Genomic DNA, 26,594 nt, shown 5'->3' with positions numbered 1-26,594 from the left:
GCACTGCGGCCGCTGCTGGGGCCGTCGCGGGCCGCGACTCCTCCTCCCGTTGTCCCGCCTCCGCTCGGCCAGCCCGCGGGCGGGCTCCTCGGCCAGGTAGGCGCGGGGCGCTGCGTGGACCCTTCAGGGGTGGGTGGGGGTCTCGGGGGCTGTGGGGCGCGGGGCCTGCCGGGTTGTGGGGCGGGGTCTCGGCGTCTGCGGGGCTGGGGTCCCGCCTGCGTGGCCCCGGCTCTTTGTCTCCCGGGAGGACTGTCGATGACCGCTCCCCCCTCCTCCGCAGGGACGCGCTCGGCCGGCGGCCGATGCCCAGACTGCACGACCGCTTCTGGAGCTGTCCCTGCGCGCAGCGCGCGAGGCGCGGGGGCCGCCCGCGACCCGGCGCGGAGATGGTCGGCTCGTCCGCGCCGGGCCCCGCCCTGCCGGCGGCTCCGGACTCCCGCTCGGTGCACGGGGACCGCGGCGCCGGCACCTGGCACCACGACCTTGTGCAGCGGAGCCTCGTGCTCTTCCTGGTCGGGGTGGGCCTGGCCCTGGTGCTCAACCTGCTGCAGATCCAAAGGAACGTGACGCTCTTCCCCGAGGAGGTGATCGCCACCGTCTTCTCCTCGGCTTGGTGGGTCCCACCCTGCTGCGGGACGGCAGCCGGTGAGTGCCCCGCCCGCGCTTGCGGGAAACGTGTGTTTGGAAACATTGAAAGTGCGTCTGGGGTGTTCAGGGCAAGGAAGGGGTTGGCGAGGACGGGAGGCCCCGCGCCCCTGGCGCAGCTCCTGGAACTTGCAGGAGCCGTGATGGAGATGGGCAGGGAGATAACTGGGTGTCCGCAGAGGCCGAGCCAAGCCGGCAGAGGTCCCTTCCCTCCTGAGTGGGGACAGCCCTGCGCTGTCACCCAGCAGGGCTGCCCGGGATTGGCTGCGGGAGAACTGGTGAGCGGCGGGGCTGAGTGGCCATTGGCCGTCCCACCGAACACGCTACTCTGCCGGATAACCGAAAACAAATCGTCACGTGTGCTCAGAGGCGGTTGCCAAGGGAGCAACTTCTCAGCACTTCCTTTTGCAGGATCGCTAAGTAAACCATGGCCCAAAGCCAAGGCTTTTTCCCGTGACGTGCGACAGCTCTGTAGATAAATTCATAAGGCAAAGAGCAACCCCCTTGAGAGTTTAGATTTTCCTGCACCTAACCGGTCTCATAGATGCTGTAAAATCTAACACAGGTCAGCCTGAACTGGGGATGGGTAGACTGCTGTCTTGTTTTTGGTAGAATTTTTTTTTGTTATCATTTAGCTGGTTTTATAAAATGTTGAGTGATCTTGGCCCAGCAGATCGCTGAAAATGCTTCTCTAGTCACACAGCATTTGTTTATTTAACCAACATCTGTGGGTCCTTTCTGCAGCCTCAGCTCTACAAGCTGCTGAAATGTAAAAGCAAGCAGACAAGCCCCTGGCCTTAAGCATCTTAGAATCTCGTGGGGAAACACTTGTCTAAGTGACTACAGTGTGAGGAGTACGCTGTTGGCTTTGTCGCTGACGCGTGTTGACTGCTTCCCACAGCCCTGTGTGCTGTGCTTTGTTGATTCCTTGCCACGCTGTGCGGTGGGTCCATTTATAGATGTGGAAACTGGATCGCAGGGCGAGTCCTGTCCAAGGGTGCACAGCTAGCTGTTCCTAACTCTGCACACTGTCCCCCTGCAGCCAGCTGTGTGCCCTGCACTGTGCAAACACTGTCGCCTGGGTGGACTCACTTAAAACAGCAAGAAGGAGAAAGTCCTGTAGCAGAGAGCTGTGTGTTCCAGCCAGGACATATGTCATGTGAGGGATACTGTAATTATTAAGCAGTGGGGAGAATGTTCTCAGAAAGATGGGATCCTCTTCTGTTTCTCTAAGCGCTTTTGGTATGTGGCTGTACTCACTGAAATTTTTTTTGAGAAATAGATCTAGAGTTGAAATTTCATTTTTCTTACATATTTGGCACAATAGTTTCTTTCTTTAAACCAAAAACTTAATCTTAAAAATGAAACATTTTGGTTTAGCCTTAAAAGGTAAGATTAAGCTATAGTGAAGTAAAGTTAATTTTGGAGGATTCCATTATTCAAAACTCCAAAGTTAGAACTTGATTAAAGGTAATGTAAAATTGAAAACTGAACATTTTCGTCTGAATGCTTGGCTAACACTGTATTTCTTGTTTCTTGGATGAAGAACCTAAACACTTAACCTCATTCGCACTCAACCAAGGTGCAGCCACGGCGTGGCCTTTCAGAGCCTCGACCTTGGGTGCGGTTCACACACTGAACTTGTCTCTCAGTCCAGCCTATCAGGCCCGTGTTCCACGCACCATGGATGTTCGGTCCTGCTGTTATTTTTACCATTGTGCTTCTGCTGGAATGCTGTACCTTCCTCTCTGACCAGGTTCTCTTTAAAACTCCACGTCTGTGAAGACTTCCTAACTATTCCAGACCCCAGTGAGCTCTTCTTTCTCTGTTCTGGTTACATAATCCTCATAATTTTACACATGAGGAAACAAACATGAAGAGCCACGTCCCATCTGAGGGCAAACTGGGACTCGAGGCCAAGTTTCTATTCCTGGTTCGGTGCTCTTGCCACAGTGTGGGGCTGCACACAGGGACCAGTTGAGGAATGCGAGGAACCAGTGCAGGGCTGTCCCGCCCAGCGCTTCCACGGGTGTGCACAGCAGGGCTCATGTCCTCTGGAGAACTTGCTAGAGCCCCCTGAAATCAAGTCCAGGGCCACTCCGTGGGCACATGACCCAGAACGTCAGAGTCGCGTCAGCAGAAATGCAAGTGTCTCATCACATGCCCAGCCCCAGTGCTGGGCGGCAGCACGAGAGTCAGAGCTGCGATGGGACCTGTGTCCGCAGGTGTTTGCAGACGCTCACCTTTGCATTGCAAAATGGAAATCAGACTTAAAAATACTAGGTGAATTGTGTAGTTAAATTAAGTTTTGTGTACTTTAGGCAAATATGGATATTAAATATCGTAAAATGAAGTATTACCTATGTTATTAATATGATTAATTAAACTTGCTTGATTCATTTCTGTTTACTAAGAGATGTTTAAACCAAATAACAGTGATTTTTTTTTTAACTTCTCAGAACAGCACAATTTTTGAGGGGTACTCAGAACAAGAATATAATGTGAACTTTAAATATGGTACAGCTGATAAACTTGCTAGGCAAAGGGCAGGTTTGAGTAATATGCTACTTTATTAGTAGGCGCTACGTAACGGTTGCTGGTGTGTTCTAACTGTCACCTCTTCCTGCACAGCGGTGGTCGGCTTGCTGTACCCCTGCATCGACAGCCACCTGGGCGAGCCCCACAAGTTTAAGAGGGAGTGGGCCAGCGTCATGCGCTGCATAGCGGTCTTTGTCGGCATCAACCACGCCAGCGCTGTATCCTTGGTGTGACGTGCTGTGTCTGGAGCCTTTTCTCAGGGTGTACAGTGATGTGTTTTGTTACTTTTAATGAGTATTTAGTATTTATGTGATGCACTCGAATGTCATTCTGACCAGGTGTCACAAGGCAAACGTAAACGTGAAGGTAGTGCTTGTTCATTTCAAATTGCTAAAAAAAGAAAGAATGGGGCTATGATGACCTAATAGCAAAATATATTGTTCTGTGGGCAAAATACCAGCAGAATTTTATATATAAGGTTTCAGAAAGTTACTCTTAAAGGTAAGTTTTGGCTTGGTGATGCCCAGGGAACCCATACTCTTTTTTTTTTTTTTTTTGAGACAGAGTCTCACTATTGCCTGGGCTAGAGTGCCGTGGCATCAGCCTGGCTCACAGCAACCTCAAACTCATGGGCTCAAGTGATCCTCCTGCCTCAGCCTCCCGAGTAGCTGGGACTACAGGCATGCGCCACCATGCCCGGCTAATTTTTTTTTTCTATATGTTTTTAGTTGCCCAGCTAATTTCTTTCTATTTTTAGTAGAGATGGGGTCTTGCTTTTGCTCAGGCTGGTCTTGAACTCTTGAGCTCAAATGATCCGCCCACCTCGGCCTCCCAGAGTGCTAGGATTACAGGCGTGAGCTGAGCCACTGCGCCCAGCCCGATACTCTTTTTTTTTTTTTTTTTTGAGACAGAGTCTCGCTCTGTTGCCCGGGCTGGAGTGAGTGCCGTGGCGTCAGCCTAGCTCACAGCAACCTCAAACTCCTGGGCTTAAGCGATTCTTCTGCCTCAGCCTCCCGAGTAGCTGGGACTACATGCCTGGCTAATTTTTTCTGTATATATTTTTAGTTGACCAGATAATTTCTTTCTATTTTTAGTAGAGACGGGGTCTCACTCTTGCTCAGGCTGGGCGATACTCTTAATCATCACAGCAAGTGTCATCCAGCAACTCTTTTCTTCAGCTCGCAGCGCTGTTCTTACGGGTGGTGAATTATCTGTGGTACAAGAATAAAAATCCATGTGTTTAACCCTTGGGGACATTTTTATGTCTTTGATGTTATTAAAATTGTCAAACTTTTCCTTAACTTTTGCATCACCAGAAACTGGACTTTGCCAATAATGTCCAGCTGTCCCTAACTCTAGCAGCCCTGTCATTGGGCCTCTGGTGGACATTTGACCGTTCAAGAAGTGGCCTTGGGCTTGGCATCACCATCGCCTTTCTAGCTACTCTGATCACTCAGTTCCTTGTGTACAACGGTGTCTATCAGTGAGTGTGTGTTTTCAGATACGGCCTTTGGAAAACTATTACTTAGGTTTTATTAAAACATCCATTAAACTTAGATATTTTCATATTTTATTTGGTTTTTACACAGAATGACATAGATTTAGGCATGAAATTCTCAAAAATGCTGCTTACTCTTAACTCACATATTAAAAATGCATTATCCATGACTTAATGTTAACTAAAACTAAACAGTAGCAGTAAAACATACTCAAATATTAACATTTTACAGCATTTCATGGTTAATTGCATCCTGTATATCCCCGGTAAGGAAAATCTTTGCTGTGAGGTTGAACGAAGTGCACCTGACGCTAAGGCCCCGTGTTTCCTGCTCCAGGTACACGTCCCCAGACTTCCTCTACATCCGCTCTTGGCTCCCGTGTATATTTTTCTCAGGAGGCGTCACAGTGGGAAACATAGGACGGCAGTTAGCTATGGTAAGTGAAATCATATTATCGCCCAGCACTTGAGTCTTTTTAGCTTGGTATGATTCCTTCAAATGATACATTAGGATTTGTGTTCATGTGTGCTATTTCAGACTCAGGAGCAACAGTTATTGAGAAAAGCATATATATTGAAAAAATAGGTTACGATACCAAGGTCATTCTTTGCTAAATTATAAAGATTCATAGGTTTGTAAACTCAAAATACTCGAATTAGAAAGCAACTAGAGTTCGAGTGCAGCCCCTTCGTATTATAGATATGTCCAGTGTCTGTTCAGAGTTTGCATAACTGTTAACACTGCAGTAACTGGCAGGGAACCATACCACAGTGGCCAAACAGAATGGTTTGTGAGTTTCCTTTCCTCCTCCAGTATCAGAAACGAATCTGGACGATCCTATGCAATGAGTTTTCTTTTTAACAAGATCAGAGTGGCTGCAGGTGATGCTGGGCCTCGGGTCCACGGTCAGGGCGATCGAGCCTGAGGCTGCAGAGACCCCGTTTTGGGCCAGGGCGTGCTGTGGGCAGACGGGGGACAGCCTGGTTTAGGCAAGCACTGCCCATGCAGGGGCAGGTGGCCCTGGGCCGAGCAGAGGATGATGAGAGCGTGTGGCAGGGTTGCCATGGGGACGGGCTGTGCCACCTGACCGGGCAAGGCACTTGTTCTTACTGCAGGAGAAAGAAGTGCTGCCGCCCAAGGCACCGCTTTCTCAGCCGCTTCCTGAGTGGGGAAGGCAGATAAGTTCAAGGATAATTTTAGCAGTTGTTTTCAGTAGTTAAAAATTGGCATCTGAACACTGTAATTTAAAAAAATGTGGACTTTTAAACGTTTCAAGTTGACTTTGACTGAAATTAGCATCTGAACACTGCGACTTAGACTGCAGGGCTTAAATAAAATGAACGTATAGCAACTGGAGCTATTGCTCTCAGAGATAAACTCTGGGCCTTTCTCAGAAAACTTATCTTGGTACCTCCTGCTGTTTTGTAACAGCACATTTATTTTTGCCTGTGGAGACCCATTTGTGAGGAGTTGAATTTGAAGGCTGCTTGGCTGGTTCACAAAAATGGAAGTAATTTCAAAAGTGTAGGATTGCAAAGCATTCCACCTGTTGCTGAGTCTAAAGCATCTTTCCCCTCCGCTCCTGTAATGCTCTGCAGATCTCCTGCCAGAACGAAAAGCCCCCACGGAAAACTCGTTTCTGTATCCCCTGATGGAGAGTCAAAGGACTTGACTTTCTTTAACATTAGAAATCCGACAGGCCTGTCTCACGTGGGAGCAGTGTGCTGCTTTCTTCAGGTGTTCGGCTCCCTCCCTTGTAGACTTAGCAGAACAGTTTCCAAAGTAGAGCCGGGCAGCGCCCTCAGCAACTGCTTTCCTGCACCCAGAGCTTTGTTTCACACTCTCTGGCAGAAAATTCCTAAGAAGGCGTTTGGAATAAAATTATCCTGAACCAGGTTGACAACTCATAAAATTAAAATTTGAATAACATTTTTTCTGGGAGATAGATTGATGCTGTTACACATCAAGGCTTTTAAAATCGGTTTTAAGAAATAAGCATTATTTTGGTAGAGGTAGAAATTTCACAACATTCGTAAGTTCTGAACATCTAGAAATAGTGGAGAAAACATTTTCAAATTGCTGAACAAGTCACACCTTTTGAAGATGGTTCCGTGCTGTGCTCCTTCATCCTCACGGTGAAAATGTTAGAGGTAACTTAAAACAGGACAGTTGTTGTGATTGTAATTGTCCTTAAGCTTTCTTTCATCCTTTTTATTCTCTAAACTTGGGGAGAAACTTACATTTGGACATTGTCATTGTATCCTAGATCTGGAGGGGAGCGATGGTTGCTGTAGCCGCCTTCCCTGCCGGGCTGTCCGGTGACCCCGGCTCCCAGGGCTCCAGCCCCAACCCCCCACCGCAGTTTTTACCCATGAAAATTTAAGTCCTGCCTCTGGATCCCAGCTATTATTTTTTCTGTTCAAAATTTGAAAACTCATTTCCAAACTTAAAACCCAGGAAATTGCTCAGCATCTTAAAAACGGAGTCAGTCACTGGTGCAAGTTTGTTCCGTGTGGGCTGCGCCCGTGGGGGTTGTGTTGGTGGCGTCTTTCCTCTCAGCGCGACCTCCACCCTCTGCTGTGTTTGTACAGCTTGGGCAGAGACTGGAACTGCCTGGGTGCGTCGGGTGGCGGTTACGAGCTCTCAGGAGACCTACACCAAGTAAGGCCTGGTGAGGGGACTGGCACGAGTACGGGTGATGAAGTCTGAAGGGGAAGACATTCAGACTCTGTTCAGCGCTAGAACCAACTCTAGCCAGATCAGGTGTCATTCAGGCCCGTGGGGGTTTTTTTGTTGTTGTTGTTGTTGTTGTTGAAGGTTTGCCCAGTGCCTTCGGCATCCCTCTCATTCTTTGCCATCTCAGTTCCCTTAAAATGCCCCTTTTGTTGTCAGCCTGTATGTTTAAAAGAAAATAATGAGTCTGTAGCCGTCTTTTACAGAATGTGTAGATGTTGCTCTTTGTGGCCTCAGTCTTTTCTCAGGAGCGCAGCGTCCAGCTCTAGGAGCAGTCAGGTGGCCAGAGCGCGTTCCACCGCAAGTGCAGGGCCAGTCCACCTTTCTCGATTTGGGTGGGTTCAGGTCGGCTGCTGCTGCTGAGGACAGTGTTAGTGCTGCTCGGGGCTGGCGTCCGTCGAGCACTTACATCTGTGCGTGGGGCCTTGTGCTAAACACTTTCGTTCTCTAATTTAGTCCTCATAACACAACACTTTGAAGTAGAAGCTATTATTAGCCCATTTTTAAATGGGGAAGTCGAACTTAGGAAGATTAAACACCTTGCCCAAGCGGGTGGAGAGACGGGGTTGGGGCCTGCTCTCATCAGTGTGCCGAGTCGCACTCTCAAGGCATCGCTCCTGCCTGTCATTCATCCGTGCTGGGTCCTGGGTGTGCTGGAGGGACCACGTTGCCATTTAAATCTTTTGCTGTCGGGCGGCGCTGGTGGAAGTTCTCGTGCTGGACGTCACATCCACCTCAGGCTGCTGCTGCCTCATCTCTGTGGCCATTTGTGTTCTTAGACTAAGGCCAGACCCAATTTTAGTGTGTCTGTTTATCAGCACATTGGCGAGCAGGTAGTAACATTTGATGACCAATTTTATTTCCAGGTTGCTGGCTAGAGTTTGCTACTTTGTTTTCTCTAGCTGAAGTTTGTTTGGAACCTTCCCTCATGTTCATATTTAACAGTTTGTAATACTTTCAAATTACCAATTCTTAAAAGTATTTTTGTTTCCTAGAAGGTCTTACTGTATGGGTGTCCCTAGGGTAGAAATTAGCATGCCAAAACTCCTGGATGACCTCACCCAAACTCACGACCTTCTTATCTTTCTAAATGAGAAAATCTATGATTTCTGGATAAGTAGTCTTCATTACCTTAGACGAAGAGTTCAGCTCCTTCGTCTCAAAGCACATTTGCCCACAGGGAGGAAATTAACCGGAAAGACCAGGTTCAGAGGAAGAAACGTGCATTGAGGTTTCTCTTCTGCCCATTTGTAGAAGCTTTGCGAGCTCAGGAACGTCATTTGATCTCTTTGGGTCTGTTTCTTCATCAATGAGACATCTATCCCGTGTTGAGAATTTACCCTGCGGTGCCCGGCAGCAGTGGTGACCGCAGCGTCCACCTCGCAGAGCTTTTGTGAGGCTAAGGGAGAGAGGATGTGCAGAGGGGGTTCCACACCAGGAAGCTCTGTGTGAGTTTAAGGTAGGGTTGTCATTCAGTGTTGTAAAACATGACCTGTTTCAACAAACTGCTGGTAAGATAGGTTGTAACTCAGGTATCAGATGTTAATAAAGGTTGTGGCAGAAATCTCCCTGCAGTATAATTCCTTAAATTGCAGTAAGGTAGCACTTTTAGGAGTAACTGTCATCCCATAAGCATCACTGTGCTTTGATAAATTCGAGTGTTTACTTTATATAAATATTTAGTTATATTTTCAGCAAGATCTTATGTAACAGGCTCTGCATAGGGCAGTCGGCCCTGCCGCGTGTGAGCGCCCTGGCTGGTGGCGCTGGACCGCGGAGCCGGGACTATGGAGCCGGGACGGTCCAGGTGGAGCCCGGGTTCTTTCCGTGTTTCCCACGCGTCTCAGTCCCATTTCTCCAGTCAGAGGAGTTGGGAATCTTCACTTTTTAGGACCTACTTGATCGATAATTAAAATGTTTATATATGTACTACTAATTTTCTCTTTCTTTTTTTTTTTTTTTTTTCCACATAGGGTGTTCCTGAAAAGCCACACAGCGATTGAGTCTCCAAACACACCTATTCTGAAGAGTCGGAGAGATTTGGGGAGAAAATCTGTGATAGTGGATTGTGACAAAGATTATATTTTTTCCTTAATAATCTATATAGATTGGGCTGACTGTACAAATGACTCCTGGAAAAAATATTCACCTAGTCTAGAGTAGCAAAGTGGAGAAAATAACTACTTACCTTGAAGTCTTACCTTGACTGACTGCCCTCACGCCTGTCTGTGCTCTGGAACATTCTATCCCAGGCTGCGTGTGGGAGTTCAAGCAGGGGGCAGTTTCCCGAGTATTCAGTTTCATTCATGTGATTAAAAACAAGTTGCCATATTTCAAAGCCTTGAACTAAGACTTAATTACCAACTGTCAGTTCTGTGTCGGTGCCCAAAGGAGACAGGTAGATGGTGCTTATCAAAGATGCAGTGTGGTGTGATAGGAATAATATTTATCCAAAAGATTTTTTTAAATAGGGTTGTGTTAAAAAAAAAAAAGAGAAGAAGAGCAAGAAGAAGAAAAGCAGCAGTAAGTGTAGCTTGGTCACACTCTGGGTGGCAGTGCTCCGTGGTCACCGCGTGAATGCTGCAGTGGCACACTCCTGTGGCCACTCGTGTGCACACGTCACCAGTGGATGAACTGTGCTTTTCATTCTGCCCGTGGAAGTTTGTGTAGACAATCTTAGAGCAAAGGGCAATGAAAAGTCATAGTTCTGCACTGTGATACATTGGAGTTTTCACCTCAATTTATAAAGTTTTTTCCAAAATCCGTAATCATCTAAGAATGAACACCTGTCTGCCATGTATTTCAATCTTAGTGAGCCAAATTGTTTGTTTGTTATTCCAGAACAGAGACGACTGTTTTTTTCCACAGCCCTATGGAATTTGCAATCTGTGATTGCCTTGTAAAAAGAAGAGTGCGTATGTCACTACATTAAACATGTGGCGTTTCTAAATATTCAATGATATTGGTGAGCACAATGTATTCATTTAATGGCATAGACCATGTTAGGCCTAATTTGCAAGTATTGGGTCTTAAACTTCAAGTGCAATGTATATGAAAACCAATCTGAGCCTTGTATTCTCTTAAATATTTATTTTTCTTAACGTGTGAGATGTTCACGAGAAGGGTTCTCCATTCATTTCAGTGCTGCATGGAGGCAGAATTCAGCAATAATTTCCTTTGGTTGTAAAGTTACTTTATCGTTTTACCCTCCACTGAGCCCTCGTCCTTTGAAATACTCCAGTTTTGTGGGTTTAGTAATTTTTACTTACAAATTTACCTTTTTGTATTTTGTAATTTAAATGTTTTTGGATTGTTTTAAATTCTGTGAAAGTGGCTTGATTAAAAGACTCCTTTTAAGTAGAAGTCACCAGTCAGCAGAATAGAAACTAGCCCACTCGCCTGTGAGTGTTGATGTGTGTATTTGGTTTCCTTTACGTGACGGTCCTTGTTGGGGGGTTTTATTTTGTTTTGTTTTGAGGAAAATATCTTGGAGTAAATTTTAGGTTATTGAAGCTACTTTGTTTTAGAGGATTTTTTTAAAAAAGAAAATGGAATCATTCTGAACTTTAGAATGATCCCTTATAAATTTTCTGAAAATGTAAAGAAACGATTATTACATGAAAAAATTTTTCAATGAAGATGTCAGCATTTTTGAAAAACCAGAAGCTATTAGATGAAAGCAGTAAGTGAATCTTTAAAATATACTTGATCATGCACAAACTATAAGTATTTTTTTCTCTTAAACTGGAAGTAAATCTGTTAGAAATAATGTAGCCAAAAAATGTAAATTTGAAGAATTTTTTTTGCCAATAGTTTACAGCAAATATATGAACCAAAGTGATTTGCGTTTGTAAAAATGTAAAATAATATGAACAAAATTTGCACTATACCAGATTTGAACATCTAGTGAGTTTCACATTCATAACTAAGTTTTCAACATTGTGTTCTTTTTGCATTCATTTCTTATTTTTATTAAAGATTCAAACTCAACTGTTGTGTTTATGTTTGCTTTTTACAAAAACAGATGGGGCGGTGTTTTCTGTGTAGGATGTTAGAATTTGTAACATCTAATGTAATGGGAAAATATTTTATAAGCTCTTTAAATTTTACTCAATTTCACCACAGCCTCTTGAGAAATATTTGGGTGCAGCCATCCCGGGTGTGCAGGGGGATTGGTTCCGGGTGTCCGTGTGTCCCAAACCCGTGCACACTCAAGTCCCACTGTGTCCCAAACCCGTGCACACTCAAGTCCCACCGTCGGCCCGTGGAACCGGCGTATGCAGAAAGTCTGCCCCCGATACACGCAAATGCCCCAGCCCACGGAGGATCTGTGTTGTAAATGGACCCAGGCTCAAGGGTCAATGTGTGTTCTCCCTGTGGTGGGAGGTTAAACGTGGCGCAAGCTAAATGGACCCTGCCACCATCCCCTCCAGCCGGAACCCTGTTTCCAGGCAGGGCGGGCAGACACAGGGCCCCTCTGGCCCGGGCATCTCTGGAACTGGGCTCCGTGCTGACTTGCTCTCAGGTTATCAGGGGCGCTCCCAGAACATCAACGCCAACACGACTGTAGGAAAAGGCACTGGCAGTTGAGAAACGCGTTTCAGCACCGGCACAGAAAGGCCCCGCTGCCTCCCCTCAGCCCGTGCCTGTGTGTTGCTGTGCAGACCCCGCTGTGCTTCCACCACCCCAAAAATAAAACTTCGTCCGCGGGAGAAACTGAGAGAGCTGATGACACAGACGTTTCCCTCGTTGCAGAGACTCGAGATCTGCCTGAGATTAATCCAATCCATGTGGGTCTAACACAGGAGTGACTACTCTCAACTAGTGTAGATTCACGTTCTAAATAAGTGTTGGAGGTTAAACGTTTCTGGGAATTTTTCTGGTCTTTGAGCAACTAATTGAATTACATCATTTCGTTAAAGGTAGATACATAATTTACACACGGATTTCCTTGTTCACTTCTTTTCAACTGCATGATCGAGGCTGAGTACATAGGAACTCCAGGTGTTTTGTTTATTTAGCTAATTTGAAAAGTCACCTGTGATCTTACCAAAGGGAGGTTTCTGGCAGATTTGTCTCAATGAATTAGATATAATTTGGCAGCCTGGCTCTGTCCTCACCCTTGGATTGTAGGCATTCCATTTATCTTGGGAGTAAGAAAGGAGAGAAGGCAGATCTCAGCTTGCCTTTTCCATCCACTTCACCTGTTAAAATAGACCTTTTACTAAGAATGTTTACTTTCTTAGAGTTTCAGATGCTCTCTAGGTAATTGTGTAACTATTTAGCGTATAAAGCCTTAGCGGTAGGGATGTTATCTTTGAAAAGTATTAATATTGTAAAACATTAATGAAGATATTAAAATTCGGCCCTAACATATTATGCAATAAGAAGCTGGCCCACTCCCCGCTAATCTACCATTTCACTACTCTTAGACTGCGGTGGGCTCATACGCAGTAAATTAGCCACAGGAGACATCTCATATTGATCCCTAAATGCATCCAAATATGCAAAGAAAGATAAGAAAAAGGTGCATGAAATAGATCCAAATCCTAATACCCAAACTTGGTGTTCAATGGATTTCTCTATAAGTCTTCATAAGACTCACACCTGAAGAGTTTCTTAGCCGAACATAAAAACACCTAATAGTGCCTGGCGCAAGATAAGCTCTCAATAAATAGTTTCCCTTCTTCCCCCCAGTTTTCTCTGGGAGAATAAATGTACTGAGCTGGTGCCGTGTGTGAAGCAGTTCCAGTCTGGGTTGGTACATTTCAAGACAATGGTAGCATAACGTGAAAAGTGGTTTTTCATTACTGTTTCCATTTATTAGACACTTAATTTTTCTAAGTGCCTGGCTATCGTTTTTACTAGTTCTCTACAGTTTTTTGTCATTCCATGTTCTACACATTCTCAAGTTCAGGAACAAAAAGAGATAGTAAAGAAGATGAAGTCAAAATTCCTCAGAACCGAATCCACTGAAGCAATTTCTCATTGGAACCAGCTCTTGGTACTGTATCTATTTGCTCTCGGGGCGTGGGCAGGGGGGCGAGTGTTTCGTGTGAAGTCTACAAGGTGTCAGACCTCACCCTCAGCACAGCGAGCCTCCCAGAGTGTCTTCAGGCTGCAGAGCGCTGTTACAGTGGCCACTGGAGTTTGGGGACTGTCTGGGTCCTTCCCACAGGCTGTAACCCCTGGGAGGGGAGGAGTCGCCTCTTCTTGCCTCCCCTGCTCCGGTCCTAGCCGCAGGGCCTCTGGCTCCTAATCCACAACAGACGCTTGCTGGAAGAATTGTGGGTAGATGAGTTTTCTCGCTCCTTCCTCAGCCACCCAGCAAGTGTTCCTGGGCGCCTGTTGTATGGCAGAGGCAGACACATGGGCTGCCACTGTCACGTCTGCTGCCAGCAGCCTTTCAGTCCCCTTCCGATTTGTGATCTTCAATCTGCTGTGAATGAGAAACTAAAGTTGTTAGAATCACTCATAACGTGAAAGATCTGAGTACAGATCTGAGGATTCCTCCAAGCAAGGTGGCCACGTCTTAGTGGCAGGATTGGTTTTAAACAACAGTATTGACTTGCTTTCCTTACCTGGGTTGTCGTGTTGCTACAAACACAATCTCCACCAGAGTGAGCTGTTGCAGGACTGGGGAGTGGGGTCAGGTTTGCGCTGGGCCATCCACACTCTCCTGCCCCACTGCCCTGGCGCCCGGCACCCTCCAGGCTGGGGCCTGTGAGTTCTGCCTGCAGGCGGGACGGGTGGTGCCCACAGCCCCAGGAGGAGCCGAGCCCTGGGCGCTGCCTCAGTGGGTGTCCTTCGAGGCTTTGGCCAGTCCCTGCAGCTTGCTGGGCCTTCTCATGAGCACACAGATGCCTCGCGATGTCCATCTTTCGAGAAGAATTTCTGCTCCCTTTGACACGTGATATCTTTGCTGTCCTTCAAATTTTGTCTCATTTGCCATTGAATGCTTTCAGACCCGGCCTCATTTTCTTTCTTGCCCGGGGGCCTGCTGACCCAGGCCAGTCTGCACGTTTGGCATCTCCCCTTTGTCCTGATTCTGCACCCATTGCTTTAGCTGCAAAGCCCTGGCTAGAGCAGAGAGTGTGAGCAGATCTCGTGCCGGCCCAAAGAGGTGCACAAGTCTGTGTCGATCGATCCTGGTCTCGCCAGCCAATTCAGAGCTTCCCACCTCCTGTCTCACGACACATTGCTCTCATGTCTTCCTCGAACATCCTGCAGCTGCAGAAGCCGTCTGAAGAAAGGTCAGCGTGCCAACAAATCATCTGAAAGATCATTTCAAAGTTTCGCATCCACAAGGAGAGTCTGCACGTCGTTACCTCTTGCCAGGATTAGAAACAGGTCTCAAGTCCTTTTAGAAAGCTGGGCACATAGAAAAGCCCTTTCCTAAGGCTTCTCAAAATGAAATTATTGTGTTTCCTAGGATCCATATGTGGGTCTTGCAATTAGCCCCTGTTCATTTAAAAGCATCAGAAAAAATTGTTCCTGAGCACTTGCTGTGGCCAGAAATGGTGCGTGTGTTGGTGGCCCCGGTGAGCAGGTAGGCTCCGGATAGGAGCTGCCGGGAATCCACCAGTTCCCAGTGAGATCTCGTTTATGCCGGAGACCTGAACACTGATTCTGTTTCATCTTAGAATCCACTCCTTCCCCATAACATATCTTCAAGGGAAATATGTGAATGAAGAAAGGAAAGAATAAAAGAAGGAAGGGAAAGGGGGAGGTGGGTTGTCCGATGTGCAGGTAGTGGGCATTATAAAAGCAGCCTTCAACTTAGAATAGCCTGTACTTTTAAATCTAGCACCTGAGCTCGGCAGTCGGTTGTCAGTTAAGAGCACCAGAAACAGCAGCTGAGGAGCCTGGCTCTCCGTGGAGCAGGAGGACGAGCAGGGAAGAGCTTCCTGTTCCATGCAGCTTGCCTCCCTGTTGTTAACCCAAAGGCTGGGAGTTGGTGCACGGGGGCCGTGTTTCTGGGCACTCTTCACCCTGTGTTGTGGGTTAAATTACATCCTCCCCCAACAGAAGGTGTTCAGGTCCAGCATCGCAGATTGTGACCTTAGTTGGAGATAGGGTCTTTGCAGATTTAACCAAGTTAAGATGGAGTCCTTAGGGTGGCCCCTTATCCCACATAACTGGTGTCCTTACAGAAAGGGGACATTTGGACAGACATGCACAAAAGGCAGACAACGTAAAGAGGCACAGACACGCCACGTGGAGACAGAGGACGGAGAGTTGCAGCTGCAAGCCACGGATCGCCTGAGACTGCCAGAGCCGGATGGGGGGACATACCCTCCCCTCGGCCTTCAGAGGGAGCTTGATGTCCGGCCTGCAGCGTCAGAGCTGTGCGACAACGCCTGCTGTTTACGCTGTGAGTCTGCAGCACTCGGTCACAGCAGCCTGGGGACACCAGTAACGCACCGCAACTCCAGACCTGGCTTGAGCGGTGCGCGCTCGGAGACGCAAGACTGCTTCGGTTTCACGCTTCAAATAAAAAGAAAGCGCAGCCGCAACACCCCGCTCAGCTGAAGGAGTCTTGGGATAGTCACAAGTTCTGAGTTAGTTGTTTGGTGGAGCCTCAGAAAAGGCAGCACAGCACCCCCAGCCTCCCAGACTCCTGCCCTGCGCGGGAGGGAGGGAGGGAGGCCCAGCGGCCCAGCAGGCTTCACCGGGAGCCGGCCGAGGGCGCGAGTCCTCTTGCAGGTGGCAGTGCGCTCGCAGGCCAGGCCAGGTGACAGAGATCCCTGGTAGCGACCCTGCCTGGTCATCGGGAGGAAGGTGACACGATGCTCCCTCCACGAGTTCTACCTAAGGCAGGAAGAAAGATGCGAAATATTTCTGAAGCACAGGCAGTCCCTGGGTTACGGCCGACGGTGTTCTGTGCTTATGAATGGGCTCCCACGGCTCCCCGTAAGGATAATTTTGAATTAAATAATTGAATTAATAATTGGGGAACTGGTTTCTTCTGCGCACGTAAACAAACCCGCGTGCGTCAGTGCTGCATTGGCGCATCTTTAGTGGCTGGTCTCGGTGTTCACGTGGTCGCTGACGCTCAGCATCACTTTCATCTTTACCGTTTTTATTCCATTTTGAGTCTGTGTTTACCCTGACGACCATGCCTCCAAGGTGAAAGTGCACTGTGCGAGTCCAGCGGCAAGTCCGCAGCGAAGACAAAGGTGATTACGGTGGAAACGAAAGTAGAAATAACTAAGCTTTGCGAGAAAGGCCAGACGCCACCATTCACTGGGACAGCACTAGGCTTCGGTCACTCGACTGTCGGGACAGTTATAAAGTGAGAATGATGGACATGTGACAGGTAGTGCTCCAGTGACAGCGTCAGTTATTACTAAGCAACATAGCAGATTAATTATTGAAATGGAAAGGTTATTATTGATTTGGTTAGAAGGTAAAAATAAGCATAACATTCCTATTAGCCTAGCACTGATGCAACATTAGGTGAGTGTTAACCTTTTTTTGAAATTTCTCCTATCTCCTGTCTAAACTTTTTATGTGAGTTTGTTTTTATGTTGTGTTTGTTTGAATTAAAAGAAAGAGCTCAGTGGTTTCTGCAATGTATTATTACATACAGGGTGTTACTGTTCCTACAGTGTGACACCGTGTTGTTAGTGCACGTATGAGCCATGGTAGTGTTGTTGTCATTGTCACTATACTGTAAATGTGCTGTTCATCAGGGATCCAAGTGACATGCAAATGCGACCTGAAGACACTGTCAGGAACGGCCTTGGCCATAACCCGGGACCACCTGTATTTCCATTAAAAAAATGGTTAAAAATAAGGGTTCTGATACTTGAAGTGAAATTTCTGTTATTTGCAAAATTCACCGTGTGGAACCACTTATTTCCCAGCCAGGCGAGAGACGATTGGCCGGCTGCTCTGGGAAGGTGGGGGAGAGCTGTCACCTCCTAGTTCAAAGGGACCCGGAGAGCCAGGGCTGCAAACCAAACACGGGAAGGCTCTCCTTAGTAAACGCGGGAAAGTCTGCTAGTCTGCCTGTAAACATACTTGGCTCAGATGAAAATCAGCACTAACCCGGCAGCATTTCAACACTCAGTGTCAAATTCTCCCCCTGAGAAGATCCGTTAATCTCCTTTCTGCAGCTGCCCCAGGGCAACAGGCTCAACAAAACAAAACAAACAAAACAGGAAGAGGCGGAAGCAGAAGCCCCTGGCCCGGTGGGACCCACCGCCACACTCTGGCCAGGTTGGCAGCCTGTCCCTCTGGCCTGTGCAGCCAGCTTTCCTTCCAGGGGACCCAAATGGCACCCCCACCCTGGAAATCAGTGGCTGGAATTCCCACCTGACTTGGAATGCTGTCACACTAGAGCCAGGAATGCCTGAGCCACCTGCTCCCGCTCTGCTGTCCAGCCCGAGCAGCTCCCAGGGCAGGAGCCCCCTCCGTGCTGGGAAGCCCAGTGCTGCTCCCGGGGGCTCTCGGGGGCCACTCTGCCCTGGACGCACCGTCGTTGTTTTCCATGCCGTGGCACTCTGCTGTGATTTTCTAACTGGCGGGGTATCCTTGGTGTGCTCCCCTTGCCAGTTAGACCTCTGCCGTGCACCGGCCTGTGCTGTCCCGGCAGCCCGGTGCCCTCCTGGGCAGAGCCTTGTGCCTCCTCCCCCGACCTCCCCTCGGACCAGAACCTTGTGGCTGCTGGAAGGCCCGGGCTTGTCCCAGCGCCCTCCAGCCTGCTGAGGACTCCTCCCCAGAGTGTGTGGTGCCAGGAGCCGCCCTTAGCACAGGCCTGCCAGGTCTGCTTCCTCTGCCTGAAGACGTCCTCGCCCCAGACTCTGCTCTGCCTTGTCAAGCTGGCTTCTTCCTCTTGGCAGCTGAGGAGGCGTCCTCCAGTCCCTCTGCCACCCTCAGGGCAGGTCCCGGAGTAAAGATGAGGGAAGGGAGCCTTGCCAGGCTCAAGCCGAGGGCTCCACCCCCTCATAGCTACGTGCAAGTGGGCGATGATGTCTCAGTGTACCACGTTCTTTATCTGTAAAATGGGGATAATAGCAGCACCCACCTTGTGCGGCTGTGATTGCCTGACAGGAGTACGAGCTCAAGAAATGTTAGCTGTCATCGTCATCACCATCATCATCACATTCATCACCATCACCATCATCACCATCACCGTCATCACCATCATTGTCATCATCATCGTCATCGTCGTCATCGTCGTCATCTCTGTATTCTTTTTACTTGCTCTGCCCTGCTCTGCTTTGCTTCTGTGTGGACCCCCTGCAGGAGCCCGCCAGGAGAATTTCGTTGCTCACGTTCACAGAACCTGCTCCCGATTTCTGGGACTACAGCGCTGGAGCATGAGGACACTGACTGGGTGCTGGAGGAGTAAAAATAACCCTTCCTAAGACGGAGAAGTGACCTGAGCCCCGGCGTTCCTGAGCGTGCATTTACCTCACAACCGGCTGCCATCTGCCTCCCCAGCTACCTATTCTAGCTGTTCAAATACTTAACCTTGTTTTTACTGTTTCAAAAATTGCAATAGTAATATCCCTTTCTTCTGAAAAAGCAAACAATATTGAAATGGATGAAGTAAAAATTGGAATTCTCTTCTTCCTCTTGCCAGGGTTAAATACTGTTTACAATGTGGTGTGTAGTCTTCCAGTTCGTTTTCAACACACACACAAAAAAATCAGAATAATGGATACACTAATAGTGTAATAGTAGAAAAATTTTGAAAACTATACTTTTTATTGTGGTTTAAAAAAAAAAACACGTGTCATAAACTTTACTATCTTAACCATTTGCAAGCATCCAGTTCAGTAGTGTTAAGTATATTTACATGGTTGTGAAACAGATCTCCAAAACTTTTCCATCTTGCAAATCTAAAACTGTATACCTTTTAAACAACCACATCCCTTCCCCCTTCCCCTAAGCCCTGGCAACCCCACTCTATGCCCCATATCTATAAATTTGACTCATGCAGATACCTCATGTAATCACACAGCATTTGCCCTGTGGCTGACTCATTTCACTTAACCTAACACTTGAAAGGTTCATCCATGTTCTAGCATGTGTCAGAAGTTCCTTCTTTTTTAAGGCTACATAGTATTCCATTGTAGGTATATGCCACATTTTATCTACCCACTCATCTGTCCGTGGACGTTTGGGTTGTTTCCACCTCTTGACTGCTGTAAGTGCTGCTACGAAGATGAGCATGCAAATATCTTTTTCAGACCCTGCTCTCAATTCTTTAGGATCTTTACCCAGAAGTGGGACTTCTGGATCACATGGTAGTTCTATTTTTCATTTTTTGATAAACCACCATACTGTTTTCCCATATGGTTTCACCACTTTACATTCCTACCAAGAGTGCACAAGGGTTCTGACTTTTCCACATTCTTGCCAACACCCGTTGTCTTTTGGGGTTTGTTTTTTGATAGTGGCCATCCTAATTGTGTGAAGTAATATCTCATTGTGGTTTTGATTTGCATTTCTCTGATTATTACTGATATTGAACATCTTTTGATATGTTTCTTGGGCTTGTGTATCATCTTTGGAGAAATGTCTATTTAAGTCTTTGCCCATTTTCAAATATGGTTATTTGATTTTTTTTTTTGTTCTTGAATTAAAGAAATTCTTTATATATTCTGGATGTTAACTCCTTATCAGATATATGATTTAAAAACATTTTCTCCATTCTGTGGGATTGCCTTTCCATCCTATTGACTGTGTCCTTTGGTGCATGAACATTTTTAAGTTTGATATAGTCCCATTTGTCTATTTTTGCTTTTTGCCTGTGCTTTTGGGGCCATATCCAAGACATCATTGCCAAGTCCAGTGTCACGGAGTTGTTCCCCTACATTTTCTTCTAAGAGTTTTATGGTTTGGGGTCCAGGCAGGTTGTGTGGGAAAACCATGCCCAGGAATGGTCCACAGCAGAGAGAAAGGAGAAGCAATCTGTCCGCCTGGTCTATCCCACTTCCACTAATCACAGCTGGTGCCACAGGAGCTCGTTCCTTGTGCTCTGGATCATGTCACTGGGACACTTCGGCAGGTGCTGTGGAAACCAGTTCCCACATCCACCAACTTGGTGCTTCAACTGTGTCCAGAAAGGGAGCGGGCATCTGAGACTCAGGCCTGTGCTGACCCCTCAGGCAACGGGTCTCCCCGGCCGGGGGAGGTCGGTCTCCAGGGTGGCGGAAGCTGAGCACGCGGATGGGGTCTGAGGGACAGGTGAGGCTGAGAGACCCGGAAGAGGCATGTAAGCGGTGACTGGTGCAAACCGTCTACACCAATCTTTCTTTTTAACAGCTGCATACTATTTTATGGAATAGATTTTACATTGTTACAACGTTCCCATCTTGAGAGAGCTGAGGCTAACTCCGATTGCTCACTGTGACAGATAATGTCAAGGCAGGTATACTTGTCCATAGATCCGTGTGAACCTGCCTGAGTATTTCTACTGCTAGGACCCTAGAGGGAAAATTTCTGGATTTATGGCATATGCACAACTAATTTTTAAAAGATACTGTGACATTTCCCTTCGAATATGCTGTACCTATTAACACTCCCTTAACTGTCAGTCTTGAACCCTTGCCAACGCTGAACAACTTTTACCTTTAAAATGTTTGCCAGTCTGCAGGTGAAAATGGTTTCTGATTTTTATCTCGCATTTCTCAGATCACTAGTCAGACTGAGAATTTTTTATACGTTTATTAACCATTCATATTTCTCTTGTGAATTTTCTGATCAGCTCCTTAGCCCATTTTTCTACAAGATTGTTTACTCTTTAATTGTTACTTTTCTAACTCTAGGGCTCATTTGCATGTTAGGGATGTAAACTCCTTGTCTTTATGTAGAGGGTGAGCATGGGTTCCCGTGTGCCTGGGACAGTCCCAGCTTGAGCCTTTTATCTTGCTGTGATTATTAGCTGCTCCCCCTGCACTCCCAAAAGTGTCTGGGTTGTAGCGATAAACGGCGTCTAATGCCGTGCCCTGGTTATGTGTACGCATCTCTCCTCCTCCACGGCATCTGGGCTTCCTTTGTTTACAAAGGCCAAGCATAATGATGATAACACAAAATAAACTGCCTAAAAGTTGTATGAGGCTGTCTGTCTCTGGAGATAAACATTTCAATTCCCCTTTGGAGCAGCCTGTTCTTAGTTTCAAAAAAAATCGCCAGGACAGATCTCTCAGCTACATAAACACAGTACATTGTTACACTGCTCAGCATTCACAACTGACGCATCTGCTGAATCAATGAGCAAATGAGTGAGGAAGCAGCAACAAAGATGTTTCTGCTGGATTCAGTTTTTAGTTGAAAGTAAAATGGTGGAAACATTCTGAAGAAAACTTGGATTGGAACCAAGAACTTGGAATGAAAGCAGAACAAAGCACCACTGATGTCCCTCCTGGCGTTTCCACTCTTCCCCTCGTGGTTCTGAAGAGCAGCATATTGGGCTGTGCATTGTCCTACAGAATCTCATCGTCCTACGTGCTCAGTTGTGTAATCAACAATCTCAGAGAAAGCTGGGAAGCCACTGGACAAGTGGAAGGTTTTGGGTGTACGGCTGGGGCATCCTCACCACTGCTGAATGCCGGTGACATGGGGTGTTTGTTCTGGAAACTAAATGCTAAACATGCCAGAGGTACATTGCCTTATCTGAAGCCCCAGGTCATCCCAACTGACTGCTCAGGGGGCCACTGTGAGGGCGGAACCGCCGAGGCTCTGCAGGACAGTGCAGGTGGCAACAGCAATCCCAGGCGCACTGTCCCCTGCCGCAGACGCGATGGAGGCCAGGCATTGTTTTAGCACGTGTCTGTATTATCTCACATAATCCTCATAATAACCCTCATAATGAAGGAGGGCTTATTCCCATTTTAAGATGAGGAAACAAGGCACAGAGAGGGTAAGTAACTTGCCTAAGGTCACACAGTCAGCAAACGGCAGAGCTGGGATCAGGCAGTCCAAGTCTTAAACACAGTTCAGAAAAAAGAGTAGTTACTTGCCTCAACAGATTTTCAAGATAGTTAAAAATTCGAGGAACATAATGGAACAAATTGAGCGAAGAGGTCAAAGGAACGTCTGGCTTAAAAATCACACAGGACTGACTCACTGCAGTTTGGTAAAGTCAAGGGATCCCTGAGCCTTGGATCTCGGGAGCCAATAAGCAAGACTTAACGTCTGGGTGACTTCCCACTGCACACTCGGTGAGGGAAGACACCTGAGAAGCCAGAGCAGGCGCTCACCGGTCACCTGTGCTGGATGTGGGACGATACCCAGGGCTGACCCCTCTGGCCACAGAGCCCGGTAATTTCCCAGCTACGTGAACACTGTCAGTGAACTGAGCTCGGCTCCATAATCCTGATTCACCCAGAGTTACACACAGGGCTGCTTTGGGTCAAAGGTGCACCACCACAAGTTTTAAGTCCTTGCTTTGAAAACCCGGAAGGCCAAGTTCCCAAGCCCTGAGACGGGGAAGAACCTGTTGAAGGCGCTGGAGCTGGAACCGGGTGATGGCTGGGGCCTCACGAGTGGAACCGTAATCCACGGCGGAGCCCCCTCTCCACCGGCACCAGCGCCAGCTCCAAGCGTGCTGCGGGCCGTGTGGGTTGGCTCAGCCGCAGGCCCATAGACTGCCAGACCCAAATCTAAGCAAACCCTCCATGCTGTCGGGAAACAAATTCAAGGTCATGCCCTATTGAGGATGGTCTTTCAAGGAGGGCTGTTAGAGTTATTTCCTTGTCTTAGTCTGTTCCCGCTTCTGTCACAAAATACCACAAACTGGGCAATTTATAAACAATAGGAATTTATTTCCCCCAGTGCTGGAGGCTGGGAAGTCCAAGATCAAGGTGCCACCAGGTTCAGCGTCTGGCCAGGGCCCGGTCTCTCCTTCCAGGGTGGAGCCTTGCGTGCTGCGTGCTCACGTGGCAGGAGGCTGAAGGGCACAGGTGACAAGGCTGTGTGGAGCCCCCTTTAGAAGGCACTAATCCCACTCACGAGGACAGGGCCCTCATGACTGAGTCACCCCCAAAGACCCCATCTCTCACTACTGTCACCTTTGTGATTACGTTTCAACACATGGATTTTGGGGACACATTCAGACCATGTATAGATCTTACCAGTTACTCGGATAAACCTGTCAAACACAGGGAGCCTGGGGCATTTTCTGAGGAATATTTGTGCCCTGCTCTCGTCTGCACCCACCCGCTTTGCCTGGCTTTAGCGCTGGGTGCAGAAACACAATGGCCACCATAAGGAGAGGGTCAGGCCCTGTCCAGCCCCCCAGAGAACCCCGCCCATGAGAAACCTGCTTTCTGTTTTGTGTTGGAGTGAAGGGGCCATGAGACACCAGGCACGCTGCACAAAGGAGAGGGCAGTTCTGCCTCCCAGGGGACCGACCACCCTGAGCAGGGCCACCCCCTCCCGCACGCTGCCACCCAAGGAAGAGGTGGCCCCAGCGTGCAGGCTGTGAGTCCTGCCAGAAGAGCGGTTGAATTTTCTCACACGAGGGTACCCAAGACGGCAGGTGCACACTGGCCACTGCAGTGCTGGGGCGCAGACACCACAAAAGAGGTGGAAAGCCTGCAGATTTAGTGTTTCCAAAAGCATGTTGATAGTCCAATGAATGATTCATCCTGGAGATTTCCGGAGTCTTTATCGCACGTATTTATGTAAATACGGAATTAAATATTTTATTTCTGAGCTACTGTGTAGAGTGTCCAGGGTTCTTTCCTCCCGCATTTAACTGGACGCAAAGCTAACAGTCGGCCTGGCCCCTAGAAATCAGGGCAGGCTCCCGGCCCGCGGAGGGCAGTGCTGTCACTGTGGAGATGCGGCAGCAGCCGGGCGCTCGGGAACACTGGTGACAGCCACGGTGACACTCCGCTGGTGAGGGTGGTTAACCAGGAGACACGCGCGGCCCCTGCTCTACCCCCCAGCCCAGCCCCCTGCCGTCCACCCCCTCCTCACCCACCACACGAGCCCCAGCCACACCCAGCCCCCGCCCCACCCGCCACCTCCCGCCTCTCACCCGGCCCAGACCCGGCCCCTCCTCCGTGCCCAAGTCGCGTCCTCCCCACCTGCGCCCTGGCCACGCCCACAGCCCTCTGGGCCACGCCCCCACCACGCCCCAGCCCCACCCTCCGTCCCTCCCTTCCGCGCCCCAAGCCCGCGCGACCACCTTGGGTACCGAGAGCCCCTGGCCGCCGAGTCACCGCACACTCGGCCGCGGGCTCCATCCAGGTGCCTCCCCGCAGACGGGACGGGCACCGCCCAGCGGCCCAGGCGGAGCCGACCCCTGCCCGGACCGTCCGGACCGCGCGCGGGCCTAGGCGGGGAGCTCGGTCTGCCGGCACGTCCCGCACCTGTGCAGGTGTGTCGCTCCCAGCCAGGTGAGCCGCCGGACGGCGGCGGGGAGCTGAGCGGGGCAGCGACAGCCGCGGATGAGGCGCAGACCACAGCTTTCCTCGCGCGCTCCCCGGGCAGAGCTGAACCCGGAATTTCTTCCTCTCAAGGGTCTTTGCCCTTGGTTGGTTTATAATCTAAATAAAGTATTCTAATATCACCTCAATATGGAAGGTGGCTTTTTAAATATCCCAAACTTTCAAAATAGCTGTGAAGGATTATAATTGTGTATTACAAATTTATGATTTGTTTTTACAAAGTTGATTTGCCATGCGTGGTGGTCTCTGGAACCCGGAACGTTACCTTGGTAGAGACGGTCCTTGCAGAGGTGGTGACATCAAGGGTCTTCAGGTAAGGGGCTGCCCTGGGCTGTCCGAGTGGGCCGGGTGCAATCACAGGGGTCCTTGCAGGAGGGAAGGGGAGGGAGACTCGATACAGACACACACAGAGGAGAAGGTGACCTGAAGAGGGAGCAGAGGGAGAGTTGAAGATTCTGGCCTTGAAAATCAGACTGTTGGGGGAACAAGTTGAGCAGCGCAGGCAGCACCAGCAGCTGGAAGGGACAGGAATTCTGCCCTGGAGCCTCCAGAGGGAGTGTGGCCCTGCCCGCACCTTCAGCTCCACTCTGACCCTGAGTTTGGACTCCTGGTCTTCGTACTGTGAGAGAATCACTTCCACTGTTCTGAGCCACCCAGCTCACGGTGGGCTGCTGCAGCAGCCCCAGGACACTAGTGCCCATGGCAACTGCCTTCCCTGCCAGTCTCAGACCAGGCACCGCCACACGTTGGAACCCTAAGTGGAGCTATTCTGTTGCAAAGGAATATTTGTTTTCACCGAAAGGTATTTGCAATGCATTGTAAAGTGAACACAGCCTCCGGCACTTGGGCAAGTGTGCAGGTGGGGGGGAAGTAGTGAGCACAGGGACCCAAGTGTGGCGCAGAGCAGGTGCCAGCACAGGACAGAACTGGAGCCGGGCCCATTTCTCACTGCGGGGCTTCCTTGGAGACACCCTGTGCCCATCTCCACTGGGCGATGTGAGTGTGGCGGGTGAACCTCTGACTGAGCAAAGGGGAGGGGCCGTTCTTGAGAGCGGTGGGCAGCTCCTGGCAGATCCGGGCCTTACAGAGGATGAAGCATCTTTACCTCCTGCCTGGCTGCCTCCAGATTCCACAGCCCCGCTGGCTTCAGGAAACTGCCACTGGGTTGTCATCAGAGCACGAGGCTGCGGCTGCGGCCCATTCTGCGAAGCCTCCGTCCTAATGCCCGCAGATACCCAGCCTTACCCTGCACTCTGTGCCTATCCGCACGGTTCTCTGCATGCTGAAGGGGATGTTGTCATCTTGTGGTTTGTTTGTAAGTACAAATAGTAGAAAACAATTTAATGTTTTGTCGGGAGACAATTGCTCTTGGGTCTTCTGAGTGTCTGCATATCCTGAGAACGAAGACGCTGACTGCCTTTGTCCCAGGATGTCTTGTTAAGGATGTCTGCACACATCACAGGTTCAGGTTCCCTAAGCCCAAGGATCCTCTCCTGTAACACAAGCCACTGTGAGTGCAGGTGTCATTCTGACAGTTGGAGCTTAAAGAACTTAGACAAGAAAAAATGCTGGTCTTATAACTCTGTCCACTGCTATCACTGTGAGCAACAACCTGTCCTTTGTCTCTGATGCAAGAGTCTCATGTCTTCTGCCAGCGTTATGGGACTATGGCAGGCAACTTGAGCAAGTAGAGTAAAATTTCAGACTCTGCACAGCTCTTGATGCGTTTACAGAATTAAAAAAAAAAAGCAGACAATACAGACAA

The 26,594-nt window shown here is 48.7% G+C and overlaps 1 protein-coding gene across 1 annotated transcript; it reads left to right on the top strand.

Moving 5' to 3' along the window:
* The first annotated feature begins 21 nt into the window (after positions 1 to 21).
* Positions 22 to 11,400, top strand: INSIG1 (insulin induced gene 1). The gene is made up of 6 exons (XM_045564617.1): positions 22 to 96; positions 281 to 645; positions 3,277 to 3,401; positions 4,500 to 4,666; positions 5,019 to 5,118; positions 9,389 to 11,400. The coding sequence occupies exons 2-6, from the start codon at positions 303 to 305 to the stop codon at positions 9,416 to 9,418; spliced, it is 765 nt and encodes a 254-aa protein (XP_045420573.1). The 5' UTR covers positions 22 to 96; positions 281 to 302; the 3' UTR covers positions 9,419 to 11,400.
* The last annotated feature ends 15,194 nt before the right edge of the window (positions 11,401 to 26,594 follow it).

This window comes from Lemur catta, chromosome 11 (assembly GCF_020740605.2).
Source record: "Lemur catta isolate mLemCat1 chromosome 11, mLemCat1.pri, whole genome shotgun sequence".
NCBI lineage: Eukaryota > Metazoa > Chordata > Mammalia > Primates > Lemuridae > Lemur > Lemur catta.
This window is presented reverse-complemented; position numbering and strand designations above follow the sequence as displayed.

Excerpts from the sequence above, each read along its gene's own strand:
- INSIG1 (XM_045564617.1), top strand. The coding sequence starts at position 303 with ATGCCCAGACTGCACGACCGCTTCTGGAGCTGTCCCTGCGCGCAGCGC. Across the intron at positions 4,667-5,018 it reads GTGTACAACGGTGTCTATCA|GTACACGTCCCCAGACTTCC; the intron begins GTGAGTGTGTGT and ends TTCCTGCTCCAG. Across the intron at positions 5,119-9,388 it reads TAGGACGGCAGTTAGCTATG|GGTGTTCCTGAAAAGCCACA; the intron begins GTAAGTGAAATC and ends TTTTCCACATAG.